General features: G+C 34.5%; 2 protein-coding genes across 2 annotated transcripts; both read left to right on the top strand.

Annotated features, from left to right (window-relative positions):
- The first annotated feature begins 915 nt into the window (after nucleotides 1-915).
- On the top strand, nucleotides 916-4,937 carry LOC113712617 (beta-xylosidase/alpha-L-arabinofuranosidase 2-like). The gene is made up of 7 exons (XM_072067945.1): nucleotides 916-1,349; nucleotides 1,443-1,748; nucleotides 1,847-2,016; nucleotides 2,131-2,231; nucleotides 3,116-3,457; nucleotides 3,586-4,002; nucleotides 4,116-4,937. Exons 1-7 carry the CDS (start codon nucleotides 972-974, stop codon nucleotides 4,733-4,735), a joined length of 2,334 nt encoding a protein of 777 aa, XP_071924046.1. The 5' UTR covers nucleotides 916-971; the 3' UTR covers nucleotides 4,736-4,937.
- An 8,721-nt stretch (nucleotides 4,938-13,658) lies between these two features.
- On the top strand, nucleotides 13,659-15,683 carry LOC140015357 (FCS-Like Zinc finger 5-like). Its single transcript, XM_072067750.1, has 2 exons — nucleotides 13,659-14,208; nucleotides 15,168-15,683. Exons 1-2 carry the CDS (start codon nucleotides 13,877-13,879, stop codon nucleotides 15,325-15,327), a joined length of 492 nt encoding a protein of 163 aa, XP_071923851.1. The 5' UTR covers nucleotides 13,659-13,876; the 3' UTR covers nucleotides 15,328-15,683.
- Nucleotides 15,684-21,825: the final 6,142 nt, after the last annotated feature.

The raw sequence follows: 21,825 nt of genomic DNA on the forward strand, positions 1-21,825 counted from the left end.
GCTATCACTAACAGACGGTAAAATGCAGAGAAAGATAATGCAACGAAACTTCAGAGGTGCATGGCAATTAGCAACCATCTTCCTGGGCTCATTCCTTGCTATATCAACGACGTTATTATATCTTTCCGATATACATGAAAAAAAAAAAATAGCAATCCTCGTGTTGCAATCAACAAAGAGGACATAAACTCAAGTTAAAAAGAAATAAAGCTAGCACAAAACTAAGTTGTGCATGCACTTTTTGTCAGGAAAATCAGCCGCTAAGTGAATGTATCCAGATGGGGTGTCAAAAAAAAAAGAAAAAAAAAAACAGATTAGAAGTCTTTGTGACACCAAAAAGAACAAAAATAAAAGACGTAAATGGACTGAGCTTTAAAATTACAGCAGCATTAGAAATGACTATCAACTGAAATTATATTAATTTGGAAATTTTTTGTACACGAGTTAATATGCTAAATAACTCAACAGACATGAGTGGGAAATGGTAACGGCTCTTTGTCATATAATAACAGCCTGATTTGGATATCCCAACTTCAGGATTTTGTAGTTTACGTCAAAGTATCTATAGAATTAAACCAGTGTCACACTAGTATTAGGCTAATCATTTGGGTGATAAATCTCCCAAGTAGATTAATAATGTGAAGAGTAATCTATAATGAGATAATTAATTATTCTGCGGTTAGACAGATAGATATATTTAGATATGCACATAAATCTTATTATTCACAGTATCTAACGAGAACTAAGATATGCATATGGATCTAATATCCAGATTAAGCTAACGACATTTGCATAATATCCTCCAGCTCTATCTTGCATGTCTATATCAAGGGGCATGATACTGATCATTATAGGCTATTTGCAGTGGCCTTCAATTATCACTTACAATGGCAAGACTTCACTCCGTTCTCTTTTTGTCAGTTCTCTGCTATGTTGCGACTGCCAAGAAAATTCTTTTGTCCACACCGAGAATGGATGATTCTCAGTCTTCCCATGTAACCCAGACCTACACCTACGTTTGCCATCCATCAAGATTTAACGGCCTTGGCTTAAATATGGAATATTTTGGCTACTGCAATAAATCACTTCCATTTGAGGTTAGAGCCAAAGATTTGGTAGATAGATTGAGTTTGACTGAGAAGGTGGGGCAACTTGGAGACCAGGCCAATGGGGTGCCAAGGATTGGTCTACCAAAATACTATTGGTGGTCCGAGGCATTACATGGTGTATCAGACTTCGGTGATACGGCAACCTTTTTCAATGCTACCATCCCCGGTGCAACAAGTTTTCCCACACCTATTTCCATGGTTTCGTCCTTCAACGTCACTCTTTGGAAAACAATTGGCCAGGTAAAGAGGGCATAAAAAATTTTTTTTTTTCCCCTTTTTCGATTTGGACCATTTTTCACTAGTAAGTAATGAGGTTAAAAATTGCATTTGAAGGTTGTTTCTACCGAAGCAAGAGCAATGAATAACTTAGGTCAAGCTGGACTAACATATTGGAGTCCAAATATGAATGTTGTGAGAGATCCTCGATGGGGAAGAGCCCTGGAGACACCCGGAGAAGATCCATTTGTAGTCGGAACATACGCTTCTACATACGTGAGAGGGTTGCAAGATGTTGAGGGGACTGAAAACACCACAGATTTGAACTCTAGACCCCTCAAGGTTGCAGCATGTTGTAAACATTATGCAGCATATGATGTTGATAACTGGTTTGGACTTAAGCGCGAAGGCATTGATGTATCAGTAAGTTTTATAACAACTTAAAATTCTTCAGCTAAAATCCATCAGATTTTTGGGCATCATGTTGCTTATTTTAATTTTGTGCTTTATCTCTTCCGAAGGTGAGGGAGCAAGACATGCTGGAAACATTTGTGAAGCCATTTGAGATGTGCATCAATGACGGTGATGTTTCTAGTGTTATGTGCTCTTATAATCGCATCAACGGCATCCCTGCATGTGCAGATCGGAGACTTCTCCTTGACACCATAAGAAAGGAGTGGAATCTTCACGGGTATTGACCATCATAAGACCTGGAAATTGAATTTTTGTGACCATGGGTTTATATTATCTTCAATTAGGACAATCATAATTTACTTCTTTTCCTTCAAAAAAAAAAAAAATTTAGGTACATCGTTTCTGATTGTGATTCTATTGAGGTGATGTACAAGAATCACAAATGGCTCAATGATACTCCTGAGGCGGCTGTTGCTCAGGCTTTGAAAGCAGGTTGGCAGTTGTAGCCTAATTTATACTTTTGTTATTTTAACCGTATTTCAACTGTTTGTTCATTTACTCTTTCAAATTTGAAAATAAGTAGGGGTTGATGTGTTATTTTGGAAACAAGTAGAAATCAGTAACCAACGTATCCTAAAGCAGCTTACAGCTGTCGACAAGGAAGCAAGGAAAAAATGATGCAGAGAAATAAATCAAGTGATGTGAAAAAAGTCATCATCAATTCAATATGGTAAAGAAGACAGTCCCGCAAGGTAAAATGTGAAGGTTAGCAGTTTAGAAGTTTGAACATTGAAATTCAGGTAAAGAAGATTAGTGGGCTATATTTATTAAATTCATCAAGGATGAAAACAGTAACTGTTTTTTTTTAAGAACAAAAAATAAAAATAAAAAAATAGCAACTGCTTTTTCAGTTTTTGCAAGAAATCTGTGTAGTTTGGCGAAGAAGAATTTATCTCCTGAAAAAGAAACCAAACAGGAATGACCCATTTTCTTGATAATAGTACACTTTTTGCAGTACACCGGTTCCGTCTATGATTATCAAAACTGAAAAAAGGGAACAAAAAAAAAAAGAGGAAAAAGAAAAAGAATAACGTTGCTATTGATTGGCTGGTTTTTCTTTTGTTAATAATAGATTTCAAAATATTGAACAACAGTTCCGATAAATTAACGTTCTATACTTGATTAGAATCTACCCGAACACAAATTATAGCAGCGGAAATATGTTTTCTCTCCTATATATGTACGATAACTTTCTAGGCTTTTTATTTCATGTTTCCAAAAAAAAAAAAAGGAATCTTTAAATGAAACCCTTTTTCCCTGTTGATTTTTGTTGCCTCTTATTGGGCATTTTATTTATTTATTTATTTTTACTTAAGGTTTGGATTTGGACTGTGGAGCGTACTATACAAAATATGGAGGCAATGCAGTAGTGCAAGGGAAAGTTAGGGAAGCAGATGTTGATAAAGCTCTGAAGAACCTCTACGTTGTCCTTATGAGAGTTGGCTTCTTTGATGGTAGTCCACAATTTGAAAGTCTTGGCAAGGCTGACATTTGTTCCGAAGGCCACCGCAATTTAGCCATTGAGGCTGCTAGGCAAGGAATGGTTCTACTTAAAAATGACGATGCAGTTCTGCCATTGAATGGACAAGACATTAAAAGCATTGCATTGGTTGGGCCACATGCTAATGTTACTACAACTATGATCGGCAATTATCATGGTACGTATGAAAAGAAGTTAAAATGAAAAAATTTATAAATTTTATTTAATTTAAGACTTTTAGTTTTTTTTTAAAAAAAAAATTTTGCATGTCTGATATATCTGCATGAAATTCTTCATGTTTTGCAGGTATTCCATGTGGATATACCAGTCCACTGGATGCGTTTAAACAAAGTATTGGGAATGTGTTGTATGCAATCGACTGCGCCGATGTTGCTTGCGACAATGGCAGTTCATTTTCTCCAGCAATACAAGCGGCTAGAGACGCGGATGCTACTGTCATCGTTGCAGGACTGGATTTAACAGTTGAGGCAGAGCAACTGGATAGGGAAGATCTTCTCCTACCTGGTAATCAAACTCAATTTATAAATCAAGTTGCGTCGGCATCCAAAGGTCCGGTCGTCCTCGTGATCATATCAGCGGGTGGTGTTGATATTTCCTTTGCCAAAGCGAATCCAAACATCAAAGCAATTCTTTGGACTGGTTATCCCGGAGAGCAAGGTGGCCATGGCATTGCAGATGTCATCCTTGGAAAATATAACCCCGGTATATATATACCAAGTCCATTACACTCACTACTACACTTGGTCGTTGTTTTGGTAATTCAATACTGATTTGCATAATTTTTTTTTTAATGCGATTAAAATCTCTTTTAATAGGTGGAAGGCTGCCCCTAACATGGTATGAGAAGGATTATGTGGATTTGATACCGATGACATCATTACAATTGAGGCCCCTGGACAGTTTATACTATCCTGGCAGAACTTACAAGTTTTTCAATGGCTCTACTGTGTATCCATTTGGATATGGATTAAGTTATACAACGTTTGGGCTCAGCTTGACAGCTCCAAACATAGCATTCGATATCCCCCTGAATAAGTTTCAGAAATGTCGTGATCTCAATTACACGGAGGGTGCTTCCAAGCCCTCGTGCCCTGGAGTTTTGATTGACGATCTTGGTCACCAGTGCGACAGTTTGACTGTTGGTTTCGATGTCGAGGTAGCAAATGTTGGGGAAAAGGACGGCAGTGAGGTTGTATTCGTTTACTGGTCTCCGCCAAGAAGCATTGTTGATGCTCCTATCAAACAAATCATCGCATTTAGCAAAGTTTTTGTTGCAGCTGGGGAGAGCACAAGCACTCACTTCGCTTTCAATGTTTGCAAGAGCTTGGAGCTGGTCGACTACAAAGGTTATAAGCTTTTGGCATCTGGAGTACACAAAATCATTGTGGGTAGTAACGATGGATCATTCCAAGTCCCTATCAACTTCCAAACATGATATTTTAAGAGTTGTTTTTTAATTACAACTCTTAGCTTTGGTTGTTTTGTAGATTCTTTAAATAATTGTTTAGGCTTTGCATAGAGGAGAGTTCGATTTAGGATTTTTCCTAGATTGGTATTTGCTTTGGTAGGGTTTGTTTTCATCTTGGGTTTCTAATGTTCAACATTTTCTTGTTACATCAATTTAGTGTCTGCAGGATTCAGTCTATATATATATATATATATATGTTTACCCTTTGTGAGAAAAACTGTAACCACTGGTCACCGAAATATGGTAATTGGATACATACCAGATGTGTGCTACAAAACAAGGGCTCCATGCCAAATTTTTTTGTAAGTTTTGGTAGTAACAGGAATGGTAGAATTTTCTGAAAAATCCTGAATACCTTTTTTGACCTTTTTCTTTGTCTCAAATAAAATGCTGCTCTAAAATTTTTCTAAAGCAACTAAAAGGCATTTTGTTTCTTTCTTCATTTTTCCTTTTTTTTTTTTTTTCCTTTTTGGGGTTTGGTTGAAAAAAGAAATGGTGTTGTGGGAGTTTACTAAACGAACCCTTGTAGCTAGTCTCCATGGATATTCATGCAAACTCTTCATGGACTGCTCTGTCCCTGTAATTTCCCTCCAGCTTGGATGCGTAGTGTTTTTTTTTTTTTTTTTTTTGTTGTTCTTATCTCATCTCCATTTTGAGCAGAAGAATGCTTAACCGAGAATTCGTGCTAGACACTCAGAATTTGAGTCCGGGGATCTCAATTACATATTTGAAAATTTTCCTTTCAGTTTTAGTCATACTTGTCTATTTGGTATTCATTTCGAACCGGTTTTTCATGTCTTCTTCCTCCTTTTTTTTTTTTTTTTTTTTTGGGGATTAATAGCAGAGGCAGAAATGGTTTACGTAAGAACGATGTGCCACTTTGCAATTATAATTTGTGATGGATTTCAGTCAAGACTTTTTTTGCAAGATGCTTTGTACTCTAGCGCTACTAAGTCATCGCAAGTTGCCCCATGATTCACACGTTGCTAATGACATCCTGCACACATAAACAGCTGCATTGGGAAAAGGATTTTTCTAATTAATACTTAATGGGCACTCGTTAAGGCTGTTAAAATATATTTAATCTACCGTATGTATAGACTAATAATTATTACATTTTCTTGCATTTATACATTTTTCTTAATTAACTTGATATTTTTCAAAAGTTAAACACCTAAATTATGTCTTAAGGAGCGTCCCAACATAAAATACAAGTAGTAAACTATCGTGTACCGGTGCGAAGTGCATGGGGCATAAATACATCTTTTCTCTACTTTTCATTGATGATGGGTGAGCAATTGGCTAATTGTAGAAGGATTGGTACCTTGTCTTTTCTTTTCTTTTCTTTTTTTTTTAATCTTCGCTCCCCTCCTTTAACACTCTTATTACTCTCATTTGTCAAGTTCAGAATTCGAATTATGAACGATCAGAAGAAGAAGTTTTAACGTTCTTCTCTGGCTATTGGGCCAATCTCACTGGTTTACTCAAGTTGATCATTGCAAAGTGCCAAAACAAAACGTCAATTACAAGGTGAAAAGTAGATATTATGTGTGGAACAGCTGTTTGAATCATTTTTTTTGGCTAATGTCGTCACTCTCTAACCATGAGTGCCCTACTTTTGATCATAATCATCGATTCTTATATATATATATATAAGACCAAATTCTTATCTTCTCCATCAAGATTTTGGTTTTGTAACTTAAAAGAGTCTTAAAGCCTCTACCCATCCGTGGGAAAGGCAAATTTTAATGTCAATCAAAATGCCTCACTAATTTCCAGGCATTTAGCCCTTAATTGGTTTGAGACTTTCATGTCGAGATGCTGATTCATGGCATAGAAGGTTCCTCAGCGGTCATTAATTAGTACTTCTACGAGAAAATTTACTACATCAAGTTGAACCGCGCTACAAATCTGGATCGGTGAGACAAATTTGTTTGATCATCATCATTGACTCTTTTTTACGATCCATTTCATCTTATCACTTAAGCCAACACTCTCGCCCAAGTTCCTTGAATTTGCTTCATGGGAATTTATGTCGTAACTGCAAAGCAACGGCGTACTTTCGGTCATTTTTAGGCTCCTTGCACCATCATTAGCTACTTTTTCTTGTCTTAGTTTCTTTCTTCGGGAAAAGTCGGGTTCCATGGACCTTACACAATTTCGCCATCAGCTGAGCTGCTCGAAATAATCAAAGATGGACCACTCGTTATGAGGCCCATTTGGCAACAATGATCCGTTCGTAAGATGGGACACGTCAAAGTCAACCACCCCTATATACACTGACCGATAACACTCACCGTTAGATTCATAATATAGTGTAAAAATTAAATTTTATGTAATTATCGTACATCCAACGCTGTTGGATGATAGTGTATACACTGTTTATATTAAAAAAATTAATCCTTTTTCTTTTTTTTTGTCCCTTATTTTCTCTTTTTGATTGAAGGGGCATATAGTGGACTTTATTTCAAGATAGAAAATTTGGCTTTATTTTTTTTTTGTTTCTTGTTTTGTTTTTGCAAGATAGAAAATTTTGAAAAGACGGGAGGTTGATCTCATTTCGAGGCCGATCCATTGCATCGGCGCAATAAACTACTTATAGTGCTGATTCTCCAAATATCCATCTTCTTAATTATTTTGTTTTCCCAAAATCTATATAACCTTCCCTTCTTGATTTTGGTATAATCAAAAGAAAAACTCCTACTTTTGACCTCCTTTTTTTCCTATTCATGTGTCGACTTAAAATTGGTGGGGGGACGGAAAACAATACCATGCATGGTGTGGTATAGAAGCGAACCACTTTATGTTCTTCTTTTTTCATAGATGCTTAAAAAGGAAAGTGCTCAACCGAAGAATCAAAAGGACAAACAAATGCAATTCCTCGTATTGGTAGAGCTAAACCATTTATATTACCTATTTCTAATCGTCAGAACTTCCCAAAATCGTTGCACGTTCATGTTCATTTTTCACTTCAAATTTAAAGGCCTAAAAAAATTCATTTATTTTTGTCAAAATTTTCCCACCATAGTAACATTTTCTTTGCATCCATAAGCGTAAATGCGAGTAGTTACGAGCATCTATCATCACCAGCTTTCTAAAAGTAAGTTGATGGAAGAGCAAAATGCTTGATGACGTTCTATGCTGTTTTTCCATTCGCAGCATATATGTACCCATGACGAAAGGAATCCATTTTCTTTTTAAACTTTAGGAATGCCAATCTGGAGGCTAGATTGCTATATTCCAATGCTTACGCAATTTTCCAATACCATTTTGTGGCTTCCTTTTTTATGTTACAACATTCGAAACAGATGCTCCAATCCCATTCACCTATTGTTGTTTTTCTAAGCACACCACTTGGGCTAGTCAATTTGCCTCTCTTTTCGGACAGAAAATTTCAGACAGACTCCGAAGCTACAGTTTCCACCGGTTATTGCAATTACATTCTGCATTCATAGTGTTTGTGTGGTTAAATGTTATTAGAAATGTTATTTTTTTTTAAAAAAAAATGCATATTTTCTGCATAATGACTAATGAGTAATGAGGAGGAATTAAGTTGTCATCTGCTTCAAACTGGGGGAACATCCTCTTATATCACCTCTTTTATATTTGGTGGATGATAACAGCGTAATCATCGGGGTTACGAGGGAACTGAAAACCTCGTTACCTTTCAAACAATGGTCGTTGTCTTCTGTTTTTGGGAAAGAGCATGCAAGAACAATTCCTTAACAAGTTGATTCGGTGGAAAACAGAAGTAATTTATTCCCCAGGAATTGATCTATCAGCTCTTCATTTCAATCGAAATCTCATAGTACAAGACTGGAAAATAATTCTTAGAATCCAAACATTGTGATTTTCGAGAATCTCGAAACTCGGATCACATATTGCGGATAAATGGGGACAATTCCAATTCATTTCAAAATTTGTGGTGAACGAAACGTTAAACGGCCGATTCAGTCAGTTGGTACTATTTGTAAAAGGGTTCTTTAACAGGCACTTGTCATACAAAAATTACCGTGCGAAAATGTGCACATTAACAGTGACTATTCTCTCCCGTTGTATTTGAAAATAATTTTTATATTTAAATTAAATTTCTTAAAATGTTAATACTTGAGAACTTTGTTAATGAGTCCAAAATATTTAGGAAATATTTGTTCTTTTAGTTAACATGACGGCTTGTTACTTAGTACTAGTAGTTGTCAAAATGGGGCTTATTAATTGGAGAATTATATATCTAAGTAAAATGGAAGCGACAAATTTTTTTCTTCCAATATATGTAAGCGATGTAGCTACTGATCGAACAGGTGGAATTAGAGTTTGTACATCCATTTTACCCCAAAAAAAAAAAAAAAGCATTTTACTACAAGGAGTATATATATATATATATATATATAATTGAGGTAATATATAGAAAGGTTTCATGACAAATACTTGCTCACATGACAGTTGAATCTTTGAAACTCAAAAGCAAGAAAAGAAAAACAATAAATGAAAGAGGGAGGCAGAGAGTTTCTGTACGTAGTACGTTTGTGTTTTTCTCCATGCGTGGACGTGCACATAGACAAGGCAATCAATATAGTTGTGAATGCATTGAGGTAATAGAACGGAAAACAAGAGAGCTTAGAATCCACAGGAATTATGACTGGTGGTGGTTAGGTGCTGTTCGATTGGACCGTTGATAGAGATGGCGTTTGATTCGGGGGAATGGATTTCATTTCCTTGTTAAAGAACTTTCTTAATTTTAACCAGTGCCTATATATGAACCCATGCGGGACAAATTCAATGTCTCCAAGAGACAATTTTCTTTTTTCTGGCTACCAATTTTCTCGAATAATTCACCCAAAAACGAATTGATGAGCTAAACTATTAATTTTTTTTATGCAGCCAGACCAATCATTGTTTGTGCCCTTGATAGTATATGAGATCATTATGCATGGTTATACATCAACTTCAGGTATGGAAATTTCATCAGTACCCAGTGCGTATAAGATACTTTAAAACAATCGAAACTATAACGGGAAATACTAAGTTATTGACGTGAAACTTAAGTTTTCTCATTTATGAACCGGATGTGGCTTGAATGAAACCAATAAAACCAGAGGTTGGGATTTGGAGGGCAAGGCTAAAAAGACGTACACTTGAAGGGGCATCCTCACATTTTGTAAAAAAGCTTGGGGAGTAAAGTCTAATAGCTATGAGGGTATAAGAGAAAATCTATAACATTTTAATATAAATTAAAAAGGATTTCTAAAATTGGGAGGAGAGCAAAGTCTAATTTCTATAATAGTAAATTCATTTTTTAATGAGATACAGAAGAATTCCTAAAATTTTAGGGGCGCACAATTTATTTCAGTATTAGTGTTTTTGATCCTTGAGTACGTCTTGAGCATTCCCAATTTCTGCTCACCTTTTTCCCCAATTATGGTTATGATCATGAAACATTACCAATACCTACGGAGACATTTTTATCAAACCAGTTCCTCCGTCTTCTCATTTCCTAATAAACCCTAGTCCAAAATTTCTTCCTATTTTGCTTTTACCCTGTATCGATCGAATGTTAACTATAATCCATTGATTCAAATTTGGAAATCATCTTTCTTTATGGCAGGATGGTGAAAGGATGTAAGGTATCATATGGTTAGTCATAAGTGCCTCCAGCACATGCCACAGTTATTGGGGTGGAGGGGATGAATGATTGCAAGATATAACAGTTAAGACCAAATTTTTTTTTTGCAATATGTGTGGTTAAAGCTATTGAGTGTACGCATATTGTCCCATCGATAATGTTGTTCTTCGAGTCTATTTGTATCTGCATATGAATGATGTAATTTTTACTATTAGTGCAGATTTAATGAAATGATTTTTTTATCAAAAAAATTATGAACATTGAAAGATTTTTACAATTTGTAGATTAAATTTACATTGCACAATATGAGCTGTACAATCACAAATGCTATTTTTCTTTCGTAAAAGTAAATTAGCATCCTACAATCATTTTTGAATCAAATTAAATTAGAATATAATAACACCACTCCTCATGTGAGAGCTCATAATTATGAAAAATCTAGCATAATTTCAAATTCCAAACAATCCAGCTGGCTGGAGGAAAGGCTTCTCAACAATGATGGAATAAGCTTCAATAAATTATTTCTAAGGATGAATATATGATAATGAATTATATAATCTGACAAGCTGTTTAGAGAACGCACGTCAGATTTTCTTAAGCATGTCCTTTGGGCTGGTGACCACCACCAATGTATTAAGGTTTGGTGGGGTGGGAGGCAAGATATCAAACCTTGCCTCCCACCAATTTGCCACAATTAAATGTGGTCTTACTCAAAAAATCCAAGCGGTGGTGATTTAGTCCTCTCCGAGTTATCTCAAAACCTCTTCAGACCCTCTCCCTCCCCATAATGTAGGAAGTTATCATATCGATTAAAAAAAATATTAAAGATAGCTCCAGCCGTAGATAAGGAGCAACGAATAAATCTTAAAATCTGAAACAGTAATTTTGAGCCCGTATGAATTGCTATTTTTTGAAATCTTTGTAACAAAATATACTATCTCGATTTGATGTATATAAAGTAGAAAAAAAGATTAAAAAATGAGTTCACAAGACATGTAAAAAAATTTTTTTTTAAGAAAAATGACAATTCAAACAAGATTTTAGAATAAATTAGCTCAAACCTAGAAAGCAGCAACAAATAAATCTTAACATCTGAAACAGCAATTTTTGAATAAATTAGCTCAAACCTAGAAAGCTAACGTGCTATTGCAATTTTTTGAAATAATAGTGATACATCTTTTACCTTCGATTGTTCGACGTTTGAGAATTTCTAAGTGCAAGAATCCGAGAAAGTTGCACTACTGTTAAATGATATGTAGAAGATAGGGTGTGGCGCTTTGCTAGTTTTAGAAAAAGGGTTTAACGATCTCTTGAGATGTACCCAGTAATCATTAGAAAGAACCCAATAATTTTAGCATAGTTCTAGAAAACGTATCGCACAATAAAATATACAATTCATGTTGTGATGTCTTTGACGAGGCCACAGTATTGTCCCATAGGTATGATTAACATTTTTGGAATGATTCCACAGGTTAAGGGTAAATGATGTCTTTTTTTTGAAAATAGGGTAAATGATGTCTTTGACGAGGCCACAGTATTGAAATTTGAAATCCGACCATAACATTTTTGGAATGATTCAAGGCTAAAAATGCATTTCACAAAATTGAAGTTTAAAAATTGAAAACTGAAATCTAAATTTTTTAAATAATTAAATTATTAAGTACTACATTGAATATATTTGAGTGTATATCATTAGTGAATAGCTTATTATTAATCTTTTGATTAAGTTTTTTTTTAAAAATTCAGTGTCACTTAATTAATTCAAATTTTATATTTTTGGTTATCAATTGCATCTAAGCATATTAAAATTTGAATCCATCACATTAAGTGCTGAATTGAATTATTAAATAGGGCCTTATATTTTGGAATAAATATTGTCTAGAAAATTCAGTGCCACTTAATTAATTCATATGTTCTATTTTTTATTATCAAACGCGTCTAGACATGTTAAGACCTCAATTCATTAAATTGAAATGCTAAATTAAGTTATCAAACAAAACTCAAGAGAACAGTTTTACAAGATAATTTTCTCTCAATCACCATAAATTAAAAGCTTGGCCCAAAAAAATAGCAATAATAATTGACAAAGAGATGCAAATAACTCTATTCAAAAAAAAAAAAAAAGAAATAGAAAGCTACTATTCCCAATATTAGTAAAAATAGATAAAAAAAAATAATTAAAGAAATTGAACGTAATTCTCCAAGAAAATAATTTTGTATTTTTCGAAAAATGACAATTATGTACCACCAACCAATCAACAAAAACACTTGATAGTGTTGACGAAATTTAAAAAAAAAAAAAAACTAAAAAAGAAGCAAGGGTTAATGGGAGGCAGCTCCACCCAACATAATAGACTGGGGGACAAAAACTGGGCCGGTGGGACCAATGAATGATGAAGGCTGTGTCATCCAACTCCCGGACTGGACTGGACCTGAGCTAACTTTTCCGGTTACCTTACCAGTTACCGCACGAGCAGATCTAACGACTTGTCCTGTAGTATTAATCTGAGGTTTCTGACCGAAGATGCACCGATTCTCAACAGCTAATCACTTAGAAAATTAGAAAGGATTATTTTATTTTATGCCTAGGCTACAAGATAAAAAACTGACATAGGTATCATTTAAATTTTAAAAATTTGTAAATTCACGGGAGGAGTTAATCTGCAGCTCCATCCTATGGTTACACCTTTTAACAAATCGTAAGATTGATGGTACCAATTGTAAATGTACTGAAATTATGTTGTAGATTTAAAACAGAAGGGTATGAATTTATCTTATCTCAGAATTTTTTTTTAAAAAAATTTTTGGCCAAATTATATCTATAGGATTTAAGTGATAAATTTGAAATCTTGCTGTGGAGACTAGTTGCCTTAATATTATGTAATAACAAATGGCAGTTACAACCAATAATATGAAGACTAGAGAGCTTAATGTATAATGTATCTCATCTAGACTAGAGACCCCATTATACTAATACCAAATCACCACATTAATACAGCTGTTCAAGGTTGATTAGATCGCAATTATACAACCCTTGCCAAATCAAAACCCCGAATGTGTAATTTTTCCTCAACTAGCTCTAGCTGCTTGGTATCTTGCAAAAATTAATTATTTAATTTATAGAAAAAAGTGATTGTTGACATGGCCATCCAATAATAAAGAGTAAATAATAGTACAACAAACGACGTAGATCAAATCCAACGGTCCATATTCTCTCCTCTGTTTCTGGCTCTCAGTTTATCTTCCCAACAATACCCCACTGTCACTCCCCTCCCCCGCCCCCCCCCCCCCTTCTTCCCTTCTTCCCTTCTTCCCTCCTCCATTTCTCCTTTCCTCTACAAGCTCTTCTGTTTTATGCTTCCTCAAGCTCTAGTGCTTTTGTAGCAATACAAAAGATGAAAATAGAAAAGTAAATACAATCCAATAAATAGTTATCGGAGTTTTCCTGCGTAGAGGAAAAGAAAGGAGAGGGGAGGTTAAAAAAAATGTTGTTAGGAAAGAGGCAACGTCCACCAATGAAGAGGACTACAAGTATGACAGAATTTAGTCTGGATCTTAGCATCGCCACCGTGGAGGGCGGTGGTGGTGGTGTAAATGGTGGTGTTAACGTCTCTCAGCAGTTTGATCCTAACAATCCATGTAAGGGCTTGGATCAAAGGTTCATGGCAGCTGCTGCAGTCTCACCATCACCCTCACCAAGGCCAAGAAACCTTAGGCGGAATTCGGTAGATTTTACTACTGAAACTGCTCATTTCTTGAGGGCTTGCTCTCTTTGCAAACGCCGTCTGATTCCTGGCCGTGATATCTACATGTATAGGTATATATATTATTTTCTTTGGCCCTTTTATTTGCCTTTTTAAGAAATAAGTGTCTCATGGGAGTTCCTTACGACTAGTGTATTTGTCTTTGATCTCAGGGATACATTACCACCTCAAGAATCAGAATTTAACAGCGATTTAACTTTAAGCCTTACTTTGCTGTTTCATCCTTATATAATTTTTCCTTTTTTTTTTTTTTAATTATAGAAGTGAAGGATGGGAAGGAAGAAACTGAGTTCTATATATTTTTTTTCAATCACTGGATTATATTTGCTTCCTTTTTTTCGTTTTTTCCACCTTTAATCTGCTTTGCCTAGGGATCTTTGTTTTGATAGAGGCAGAGAGTTAGAATTTGACGGTGGTTTTCCTGGCAAAGTTTAGATTTTTCTTGTTTTCTTGCCTTTCTTGAGGTTGCCGTTGGGTAGAATGCCATGATTAGGTTCCTGGGCTTTATTGGGAAGTATATGACAGAATCTGAAATAAAATTCATCGAAATAAAAGTATGTTATGTCTATTTATAGAGCAGGAGGGAGAGCGGCTTCAACCGGCGACAAGTAGAGGCTGTGTACCTGCAAATTTGATTGTTCCATCTACACGTAAAATTTATCACCGTTTACTTTGATAGACTGAAGAATAAAGAATTCATAAACCTATATTTATCTATCAAGAAAGTCAGGTCCAATTATTGTTTACCATGTTTGGATGAAAACCACCATTTCACAACTTTATTAGCTGGTCACATCCTTCAATTTCAATTTCCTGTGTACACATTCTACGAACTTGTTTTACCTTTTTTTCCATTTCTCTAACAGCAGTCATAAATAGAATTAATCCCTGCATAGTGAAAGTAAAATATAGCTGGCAGGCATACTAATAATATGTTTCTCGAACCCTATTAATCTTTTTAACTACGTTGACAAATGAATTCCTGGCCTTGTTAATTTTGTTTCTTTTCCAGAGGCGATAGTGCATTTTGCAGTCTAGAGTGTAGACAGCAGCAGATGAATCAAGATGAAAGAAAAGAGAAGTGCTCATTTGTGGCATCCAAGAAGGATGCTACAAACGTAGCCACAGGATCCAAAGTCTCCACCAAAGGCGAGACTGTCGCTGCCGTGTAGAGTGGAATTAGACCCCATACTCCATTCATATGTGCCCACTAGCATGTAATATATGGCACTTTTCCATATATCTATATCTGCATATATAAATATATATATTTATATCTATGAATGAATGAATGAATGTATTATGTTCATGTGGGGCTGCACTTGTATGTGCACTCTCCTATGCTGGTGGGCAATTTTTGCACTATGATTTCTTGTGGATCTAAGTTCCAACATACACAACCTGATGGAATCTTCTTGGTTGATTCTCTAGCTATTAACCCTAGTTGGTTGGTGATTGCCTTTGTTATTCCAATGTATCCATAGCCTCAAGGCCATTAATGGAAAGAAAATTGCAGGGTTTTCAGTCAGTGCAGGCTTTGGTCTTCCGAGTAGTGTATTTTAGTTCTCTTTTAATTGTGTTCAATCAAAATGCAGATGGCCATGTTAATTTGTAGGGTGGAAAATATCCAGGGTTTTTTTTTTTTTTTTTTTTATCACAATCACTTTTGGTCTCTCCATATTTGTGTATATACCCCACACATGGAAAGTGGCCATATGAGAGTTTTAATGTGCAAGGCATTATATATAAATCCCGGATTTTCCTTCTTTAGTTGTGGTCCATTATGTTTTTATAGTACTAATTTTATTTCATATTCTCATTTTCGAATTCAACACTTTTTGGTCCCTCATATCTTTTAAGTCATCGTACATGTTTTGACATTCATGGTCTCAACATTGGATTAAACATTCACTTGAGATTTAAACATTCACAAATTGAGATTCTCCTTCATCCAAAACTGATTTGAGTTTGACATGTATCTTACTTGTTTTACTTTCTTCTCATTCTCTCTAACCTACTAGTCTCTTCTTCTTCTTCTTCTACCTCTAAGTGCGGAATGGCGACATTATGTTAAAGATTCCTATCGTCATATTGCAATATCTTTTGTCTCCTGGAAGCTGATGCATGACATCATAAGACACCAATTAAAGGAAGCCAAGACGTTAATAATAGTGAATAGATATCACACGTACTATATAACAAGGTCCATACGTAATTTTGACTGCTATGGCACTTTATAGATGATACATACGAGAATAAATTCATTGTGCAAATCAAACCCTTCAGTATTAATCATTGAAGGGAAGGAAAAAAAATGGCACTTTATACAAGATATATGACAATAAATTCATTGTGCAAATCAAACCCTTCAATATTAATCATTGAAGTGAAGGAAAACAAAGGAAGAAAAGGAACTGTTATATATGTTATGTAGTCATTCTCAAAATTAACCCATCCCTCTAAATAATCTTTCAAGCAAAAAGTGTAGCAATTCACTGGCATGCCAAAAAAAAAAAAAAAAGGAGAGAGAATCAAAGCTAGAATTACTCTTTTTTTTTTTTGTCAGTAACGATACATTTGTATAACCTACTCTATCCTAATCTAGGGGGAGGGGGAGGGGGAGCCTAAGGAGGCTGTTGTAGGGGCTAGTAGGTATACAGACCCAACTAGACCAAGGGAGTGCTATGACACAATCCTTAAATTTTTCTCGCTGCTGATGAGGTTTGAACCCTCACCAACCGTCCAAGGGGGGACTTAAGTCCCTCCCTAGTGGCCACTGAGTCATTGGCCCAATGGTTTCAAAGCTAGAATTACTCGGTTGAAATAATTATTTCTTTGATTTAATTTCTGAATATTTCACTCTCCCTGCTGATGATCAGTAAACAGAATTTTCAAATATTTTGTCCTCACTTTCCAGTTGGGTCAGCTGCCTTCTCTTTTTCACTCACCCCAACATTCTGAGAATCACAACAAGTGTAACCGTAGTTTCATATACTCTCCGACTAAACCTTTTGGCTGCCTTTTGTTTTCAAGAAAGTAATTCTGGATTAGAACTAAATTACTGTCTCAGATCCCACTTGTAATCTATTTCCTTGTCAACTAGCTGTGGCCATTGGAATGAATGGGACCTGGGAATTCCATAATTTTTTCCTCAAGAAATTGCACTTTGGGGAAGAGGGCATCTGGTAATAATGGTCCTACCCAAATAAATTCGGTTGCCCCCACAAATTTGTCAGCCGGAGCCCAAGTCCCTTTTTCTGATGTCCGTTAGTGCCCTATATCAATATGCAGACAGAGGGACACACAATTACTGGTTCCACTTTGGGCGGTTCTGCTGCCCACCGGAGCCGGAGTGGTGTAATCGCTGTCGAATGTTTTCCCAGCCAAATTTTACTCCACTAAAAGTAAAGGTGAAATTCAACAACAATGTGGCCGGCAAAAAAGCAATGGAAGATATATGAATACGATACATGCTCAAAAAAAATGCTGAGATAATTTATGGGATATTTTTTTTTTTTTTGCAATTTGAGGAATTATTTGAGTAATTCGGTCTCTTGAAGTTACATTATTAGCATTTAAGTTTATTCAGCTTCTGGAAATTAGTTTAATTTAAGACAGACATATATTTTGGCTAGCATTCGAGCATAGCATTGTCACATTCAATAATGCAGTTCAACTTTTTTCGAGCTGTAAATTAAGATTAACCAACAATGTGTTTATCTGAAGCTACAAGGCATCATTTAACAAATTAAGGGAAGTGAAAAAAAAATAGTAACGATTTAAATGAAGGAAAGGGTGAGAAAAATTCTCGACCTTCCTAGTTAAATTCTCTATGCTTGACAGGAGCCCCATATTAATAATTTGATATGGGCTACTTTCTTATTGCTTAGTCAAACTTTGATATTAAAATTTTAATCTCGTTGTCTTGACAAGAATTGCCTCAAACATTTTTTTTTTCTCCTCAGTTTTACTGGATTACAATTGCCAAACTTAATATGTTAGGGATACGGAAGTTTACATGTGAAAGTAAAAAGGTAAACAACAACATGGGATCACCATTTTAGTTCACTTAAATTAAAATTGAAGATTAGGATCACATGGAACTATTTGATTGCGCTGTTATCCACCGTCTTGAATCTGTATAACTGTGGTACATGCATGCAATTGATCAAAGAACGACATACATGTTAAAACCTTCATTCATCATGGGGACGTCATAGTATAAATTATTTGAGATTTGCCTTGATGCAAGTGACAATGTTCAAAGAATACCAGTTAAGTGCAGCATTCGCATCTTGAATGAGTGGCCAAATTAATGACTGCAAATTGGCAAGTTGGAAAAAGAATTTTGTGGGATTCCATTAATATGGATTGGTGGACGCTTCCTCCGAAACCAGCTCATGATTCTCCCTTACCTCGTAAACATTGAAGAAATATTTGTTTTTTGCATTAATTTCTTCGACCATACACTTGTATACAGTGTACTTGTTAATGAAGCATATAATTGATCGACTGCATAGCTCATGTCTTCGATCCTGCTTAGATGTCTCTACCCCAAAAAAAAAAGTGAAGAATGGATTAATTAATGAGATTGATGCAGAACGAATTGGGAGTTGGGAATTGGGTACTGCCCTCTTTGCTACTTCTTGGCATATTAAGTCAAACCTAAAAAATAGAAAATTTTATGCTATTATTTAATAATATTTTAGTTAAGTTAATGTTTTAGTAATTTTATTTGAATCAAATTATGATAGTTTTATTTCGTACGAATTAGTATTTTAATAGAAATTTTCCTGTAATTGTAAGGCTTGTTTATCAAGTCACATAGTCTATAAATGGAGAGTTTTACTATTGTTGTCACTTAAGAAAAGTGAAAGTTTGATAGCCCTATATTTATGATATGTGATTAATATATTATTATTGGTATTATCACTTTTTTCCTATATATAAATACTTTTATATGTGTAAATTGCCTCTCCATACACATTGATTTATGAAATTTATCTCCTATGCCTTTTTGGTAGAATTTCACGTACGTTGGTTTTATGAAATTTATCTCCTACATTTTTTTGGTAGAATATTTTGGGTTCTGCACTTGTTCTTAATTATAAAAGCTGTTACAATTTGTAGTAAGCACCTATCGTCTAAGACTTGGAAGAATTATTCCATAAAAGGCCATTTTGTGTGGATCGCGCCAAGCACAAGATGCTATTTAGTAAGAGTTTATTGTCAACAATTTAGGGTGTGATTTAACTAATACGTCCCTATATTCTCCCAAGTGGTAAGGGAAGGGTTTTTAAAGTTTTTCTCGCCGCTAGACTCTGCTTTGAATCCTATAGTTGTATTGATGATCGAGTTCGTTAATTAACAATTATATTGAAGTCAAATGAATATTATATTTTAAAGTATAAAATATTTAAAATTTAAATTTAAAGATTAAAGTGAGAACGCAACTACTATAATTTAAGGGTTCAAAGTGAAATTAATTCACACAAAAATTTATCCCTACTGAGCCGTTTTGGTCTGAATCACTCCGAATGCCAGAGATGCATGAGCAATAAGAGTTCGGAGTCCAAATTTAGAGTGTTCCTTTAACAGATACGGCCATACATCTTTTTCCTCCGAAGTTTCAAATTTCAACACTCTTTTTTACGGACCAGGATGTGGTAGAAAGCCTACACACCTATAAAAGCGTTAAAGATTATAAAGGGTAATCGCTTTCCCATGCATGCATGTAAATATTCCTTTTCTTCAGAACTAGCATGAATTTGCTTACAATACTGCATCTGACAGGTGAATCGTGTATGTCACCGGGGTGAAAATATATTTCACATAGCCCCATCGCCATCTATCAAAGTTATACTTGGTTCTTTTTTATTTTCTTTCCCACCCGAAACAGCAAAAGATAGATTTAATTGTAGGTTTTGGTGGTTCATGACGACATGATCAGAAAAGGTGTATCAATTGATATCTTGCTTTAGAGTTGAATAACATCATGATATCGACCGAAAGAATAACAAGAATAGTTAAAAGATTTGACAAAAAAAAAAAAAAAAACTATTTCCTTTTGGGTTTGCTTACAAGGCCTGACTGGTTTAGGAAGTAAGCAAACGCAACTTAACCATTACCGTGGATGAGGAAACAAATGTAGCAATAAATTATGAGATACCTTGTACTTTTGTATAGAGTTGGAGTACATCATAAATCCCTCTTACGTTTGGTTGAAGTTGCTTTCTACACAACTTCTTAGGTTAAATTTACTTAAGAAAATGCCATTAACTAAAACCCATCGTGCAAGTTGGCATCTGACTATTTCCAACGCGCTCACCTGAATCAGTGCTTCAAAAATTAATTAATTAACGATCTGTTTAACGGGTGCTCCTAAGGCACATGTCCAGATGTTAGATTTTTGAAAATATAAGATTAATTAGAAAAATTGTATAAATGTTAGGGGATTAATTAAGAAAAGGAAAAATCGTTTAAAACGTCCCTCACATTTTGCAAAATGACTTTTTTCGTCCCTCATTTTTAAAAGTATAATTTTATGTCCCTTATAAATTCACATTGGTCAAATTTGATCCCTATTTAGGTTTTTAACTAGTTTTCCATGGGAATTCATTATGTGCCTTGCACGTGATTAATTTTTAAGGGTAAAATTGTCAAATCAAATTTTACATTACAAAATGAATTGTTTCGTTCCTCTCATTTCACAAAATGAAAAATTTTCATCCCTCACATTTTTCAAAATAAATTTTCTCATCCTTCATTAATTATATGTACGGATAGTTTTTTTTCTCTTTAAACCCATGTATATATCTATTTGATTTCACCTGAGAATACGAATAGCATGTAATATATCTCTATTTGATTTTACCTAAACAGACTAATCGTAGTTATACACATGCTATTCATAGAGATATGCAAGGGTTTAAAACTAACAATTTTGTTTTAAACTCATGTATATATGTTTATAATTTCACCATGTGAACTTATTCAATATTTGTGGCCTTTTTCTTTTGGTAATAATTTATTTATTGAGTTGTATAATAAGGTCATCTAATTAATGGATTCTAATTCGTATTCTATAGTCGTACTAACAAATTGCAGTTTAAATTTGAAATTTTTACCCGCTACTTTTAAGATTTACAGTTGAATTACTTATCTTGTGATTATTTTAAAATTTGAAAGTGTCAATCACTTATTTCTTTTTATCATACTTTTCCTTTTTTTAGTCCAAATTTAATTCAATATAAATACTTGATAATATTTAGGACTAAATGTCTTCTTTGTTTTCAATTTTCGAGTAAAAAAAATGAATATGAGTGAAAACAAACAATTTTTTTAAACTTATGTATATATTTATTTGATTTTACTTGAGCCGTACGAATAGCATGTAATATATATCAAATAGAGATATATTATAAATCAAATAAAAATATATTACATGTTATTCGTACTACTCAGGTGAAATTAAATAGATATATACATGGATTTTTAAAAAAAAACTATTCGCACACATGATCAATAAGGGATGAAAAAATTCATTTGAAAAAATGTGAAGGATAAAAAAATTCATTTTGTGAAATATGAAGAACTATAAATCGAATTATGTAAAATTTGATTTGGTAATTTTGCCCTTAAAAATTGATCACGTGCAAGGCAAGTTATAG

Source organism: Coffea arabica, chromosome 10e (genome assembly GCF_036785885.1).
Source record: "Coffea arabica cultivar ET-39 chromosome 10e, Coffea Arabica ET-39 HiFi, whole genome shotgun sequence".
In the NCBI taxonomy this organism is placed as follows: Eukaryota; Viridiplantae; Streptophyta; class Magnoliopsida; order Gentianales; family Rubiaceae; genus Coffea; species Coffea arabica.

Bases quoted from the DNA above. Each gene is read 5' to 3' on its own strand.
- LOC140015357 (XM_072067750.1), top strand. From the start codon at position 13,877: ATGTTGTTAGGAAAGAGGCAACGTCCACCAATGAAGAGGACTACAAGT. The intron at 14,209-15,167 runs GTATATATATTA...TTTCTTTTCCAG, and splicing joins CGTGATATCTACATGTATAG to AGGCGATAGTGCATTTTGCA.
- LOC113712617 (XM_072067945.1), top strand. From the start codon at position 972: ATGGATGATTCTCAGTCTTCCCATGTAACCCAGACCTACACCTACGTT. The intron at 1,749-1,846 runs GTAAGTTTTATA...TCTCTTCCGAAG, and splicing joins GCGAAGGCATTGATGTATCA to GTGAGGGAGCAAGACATGCT. The intron at 3,458-3,585 runs GTACGTATGAAA...CATGTTTTGCAG, and splicing joins TATGATCGGCAATTATCATG to GTATTCCATGTGGATATACC.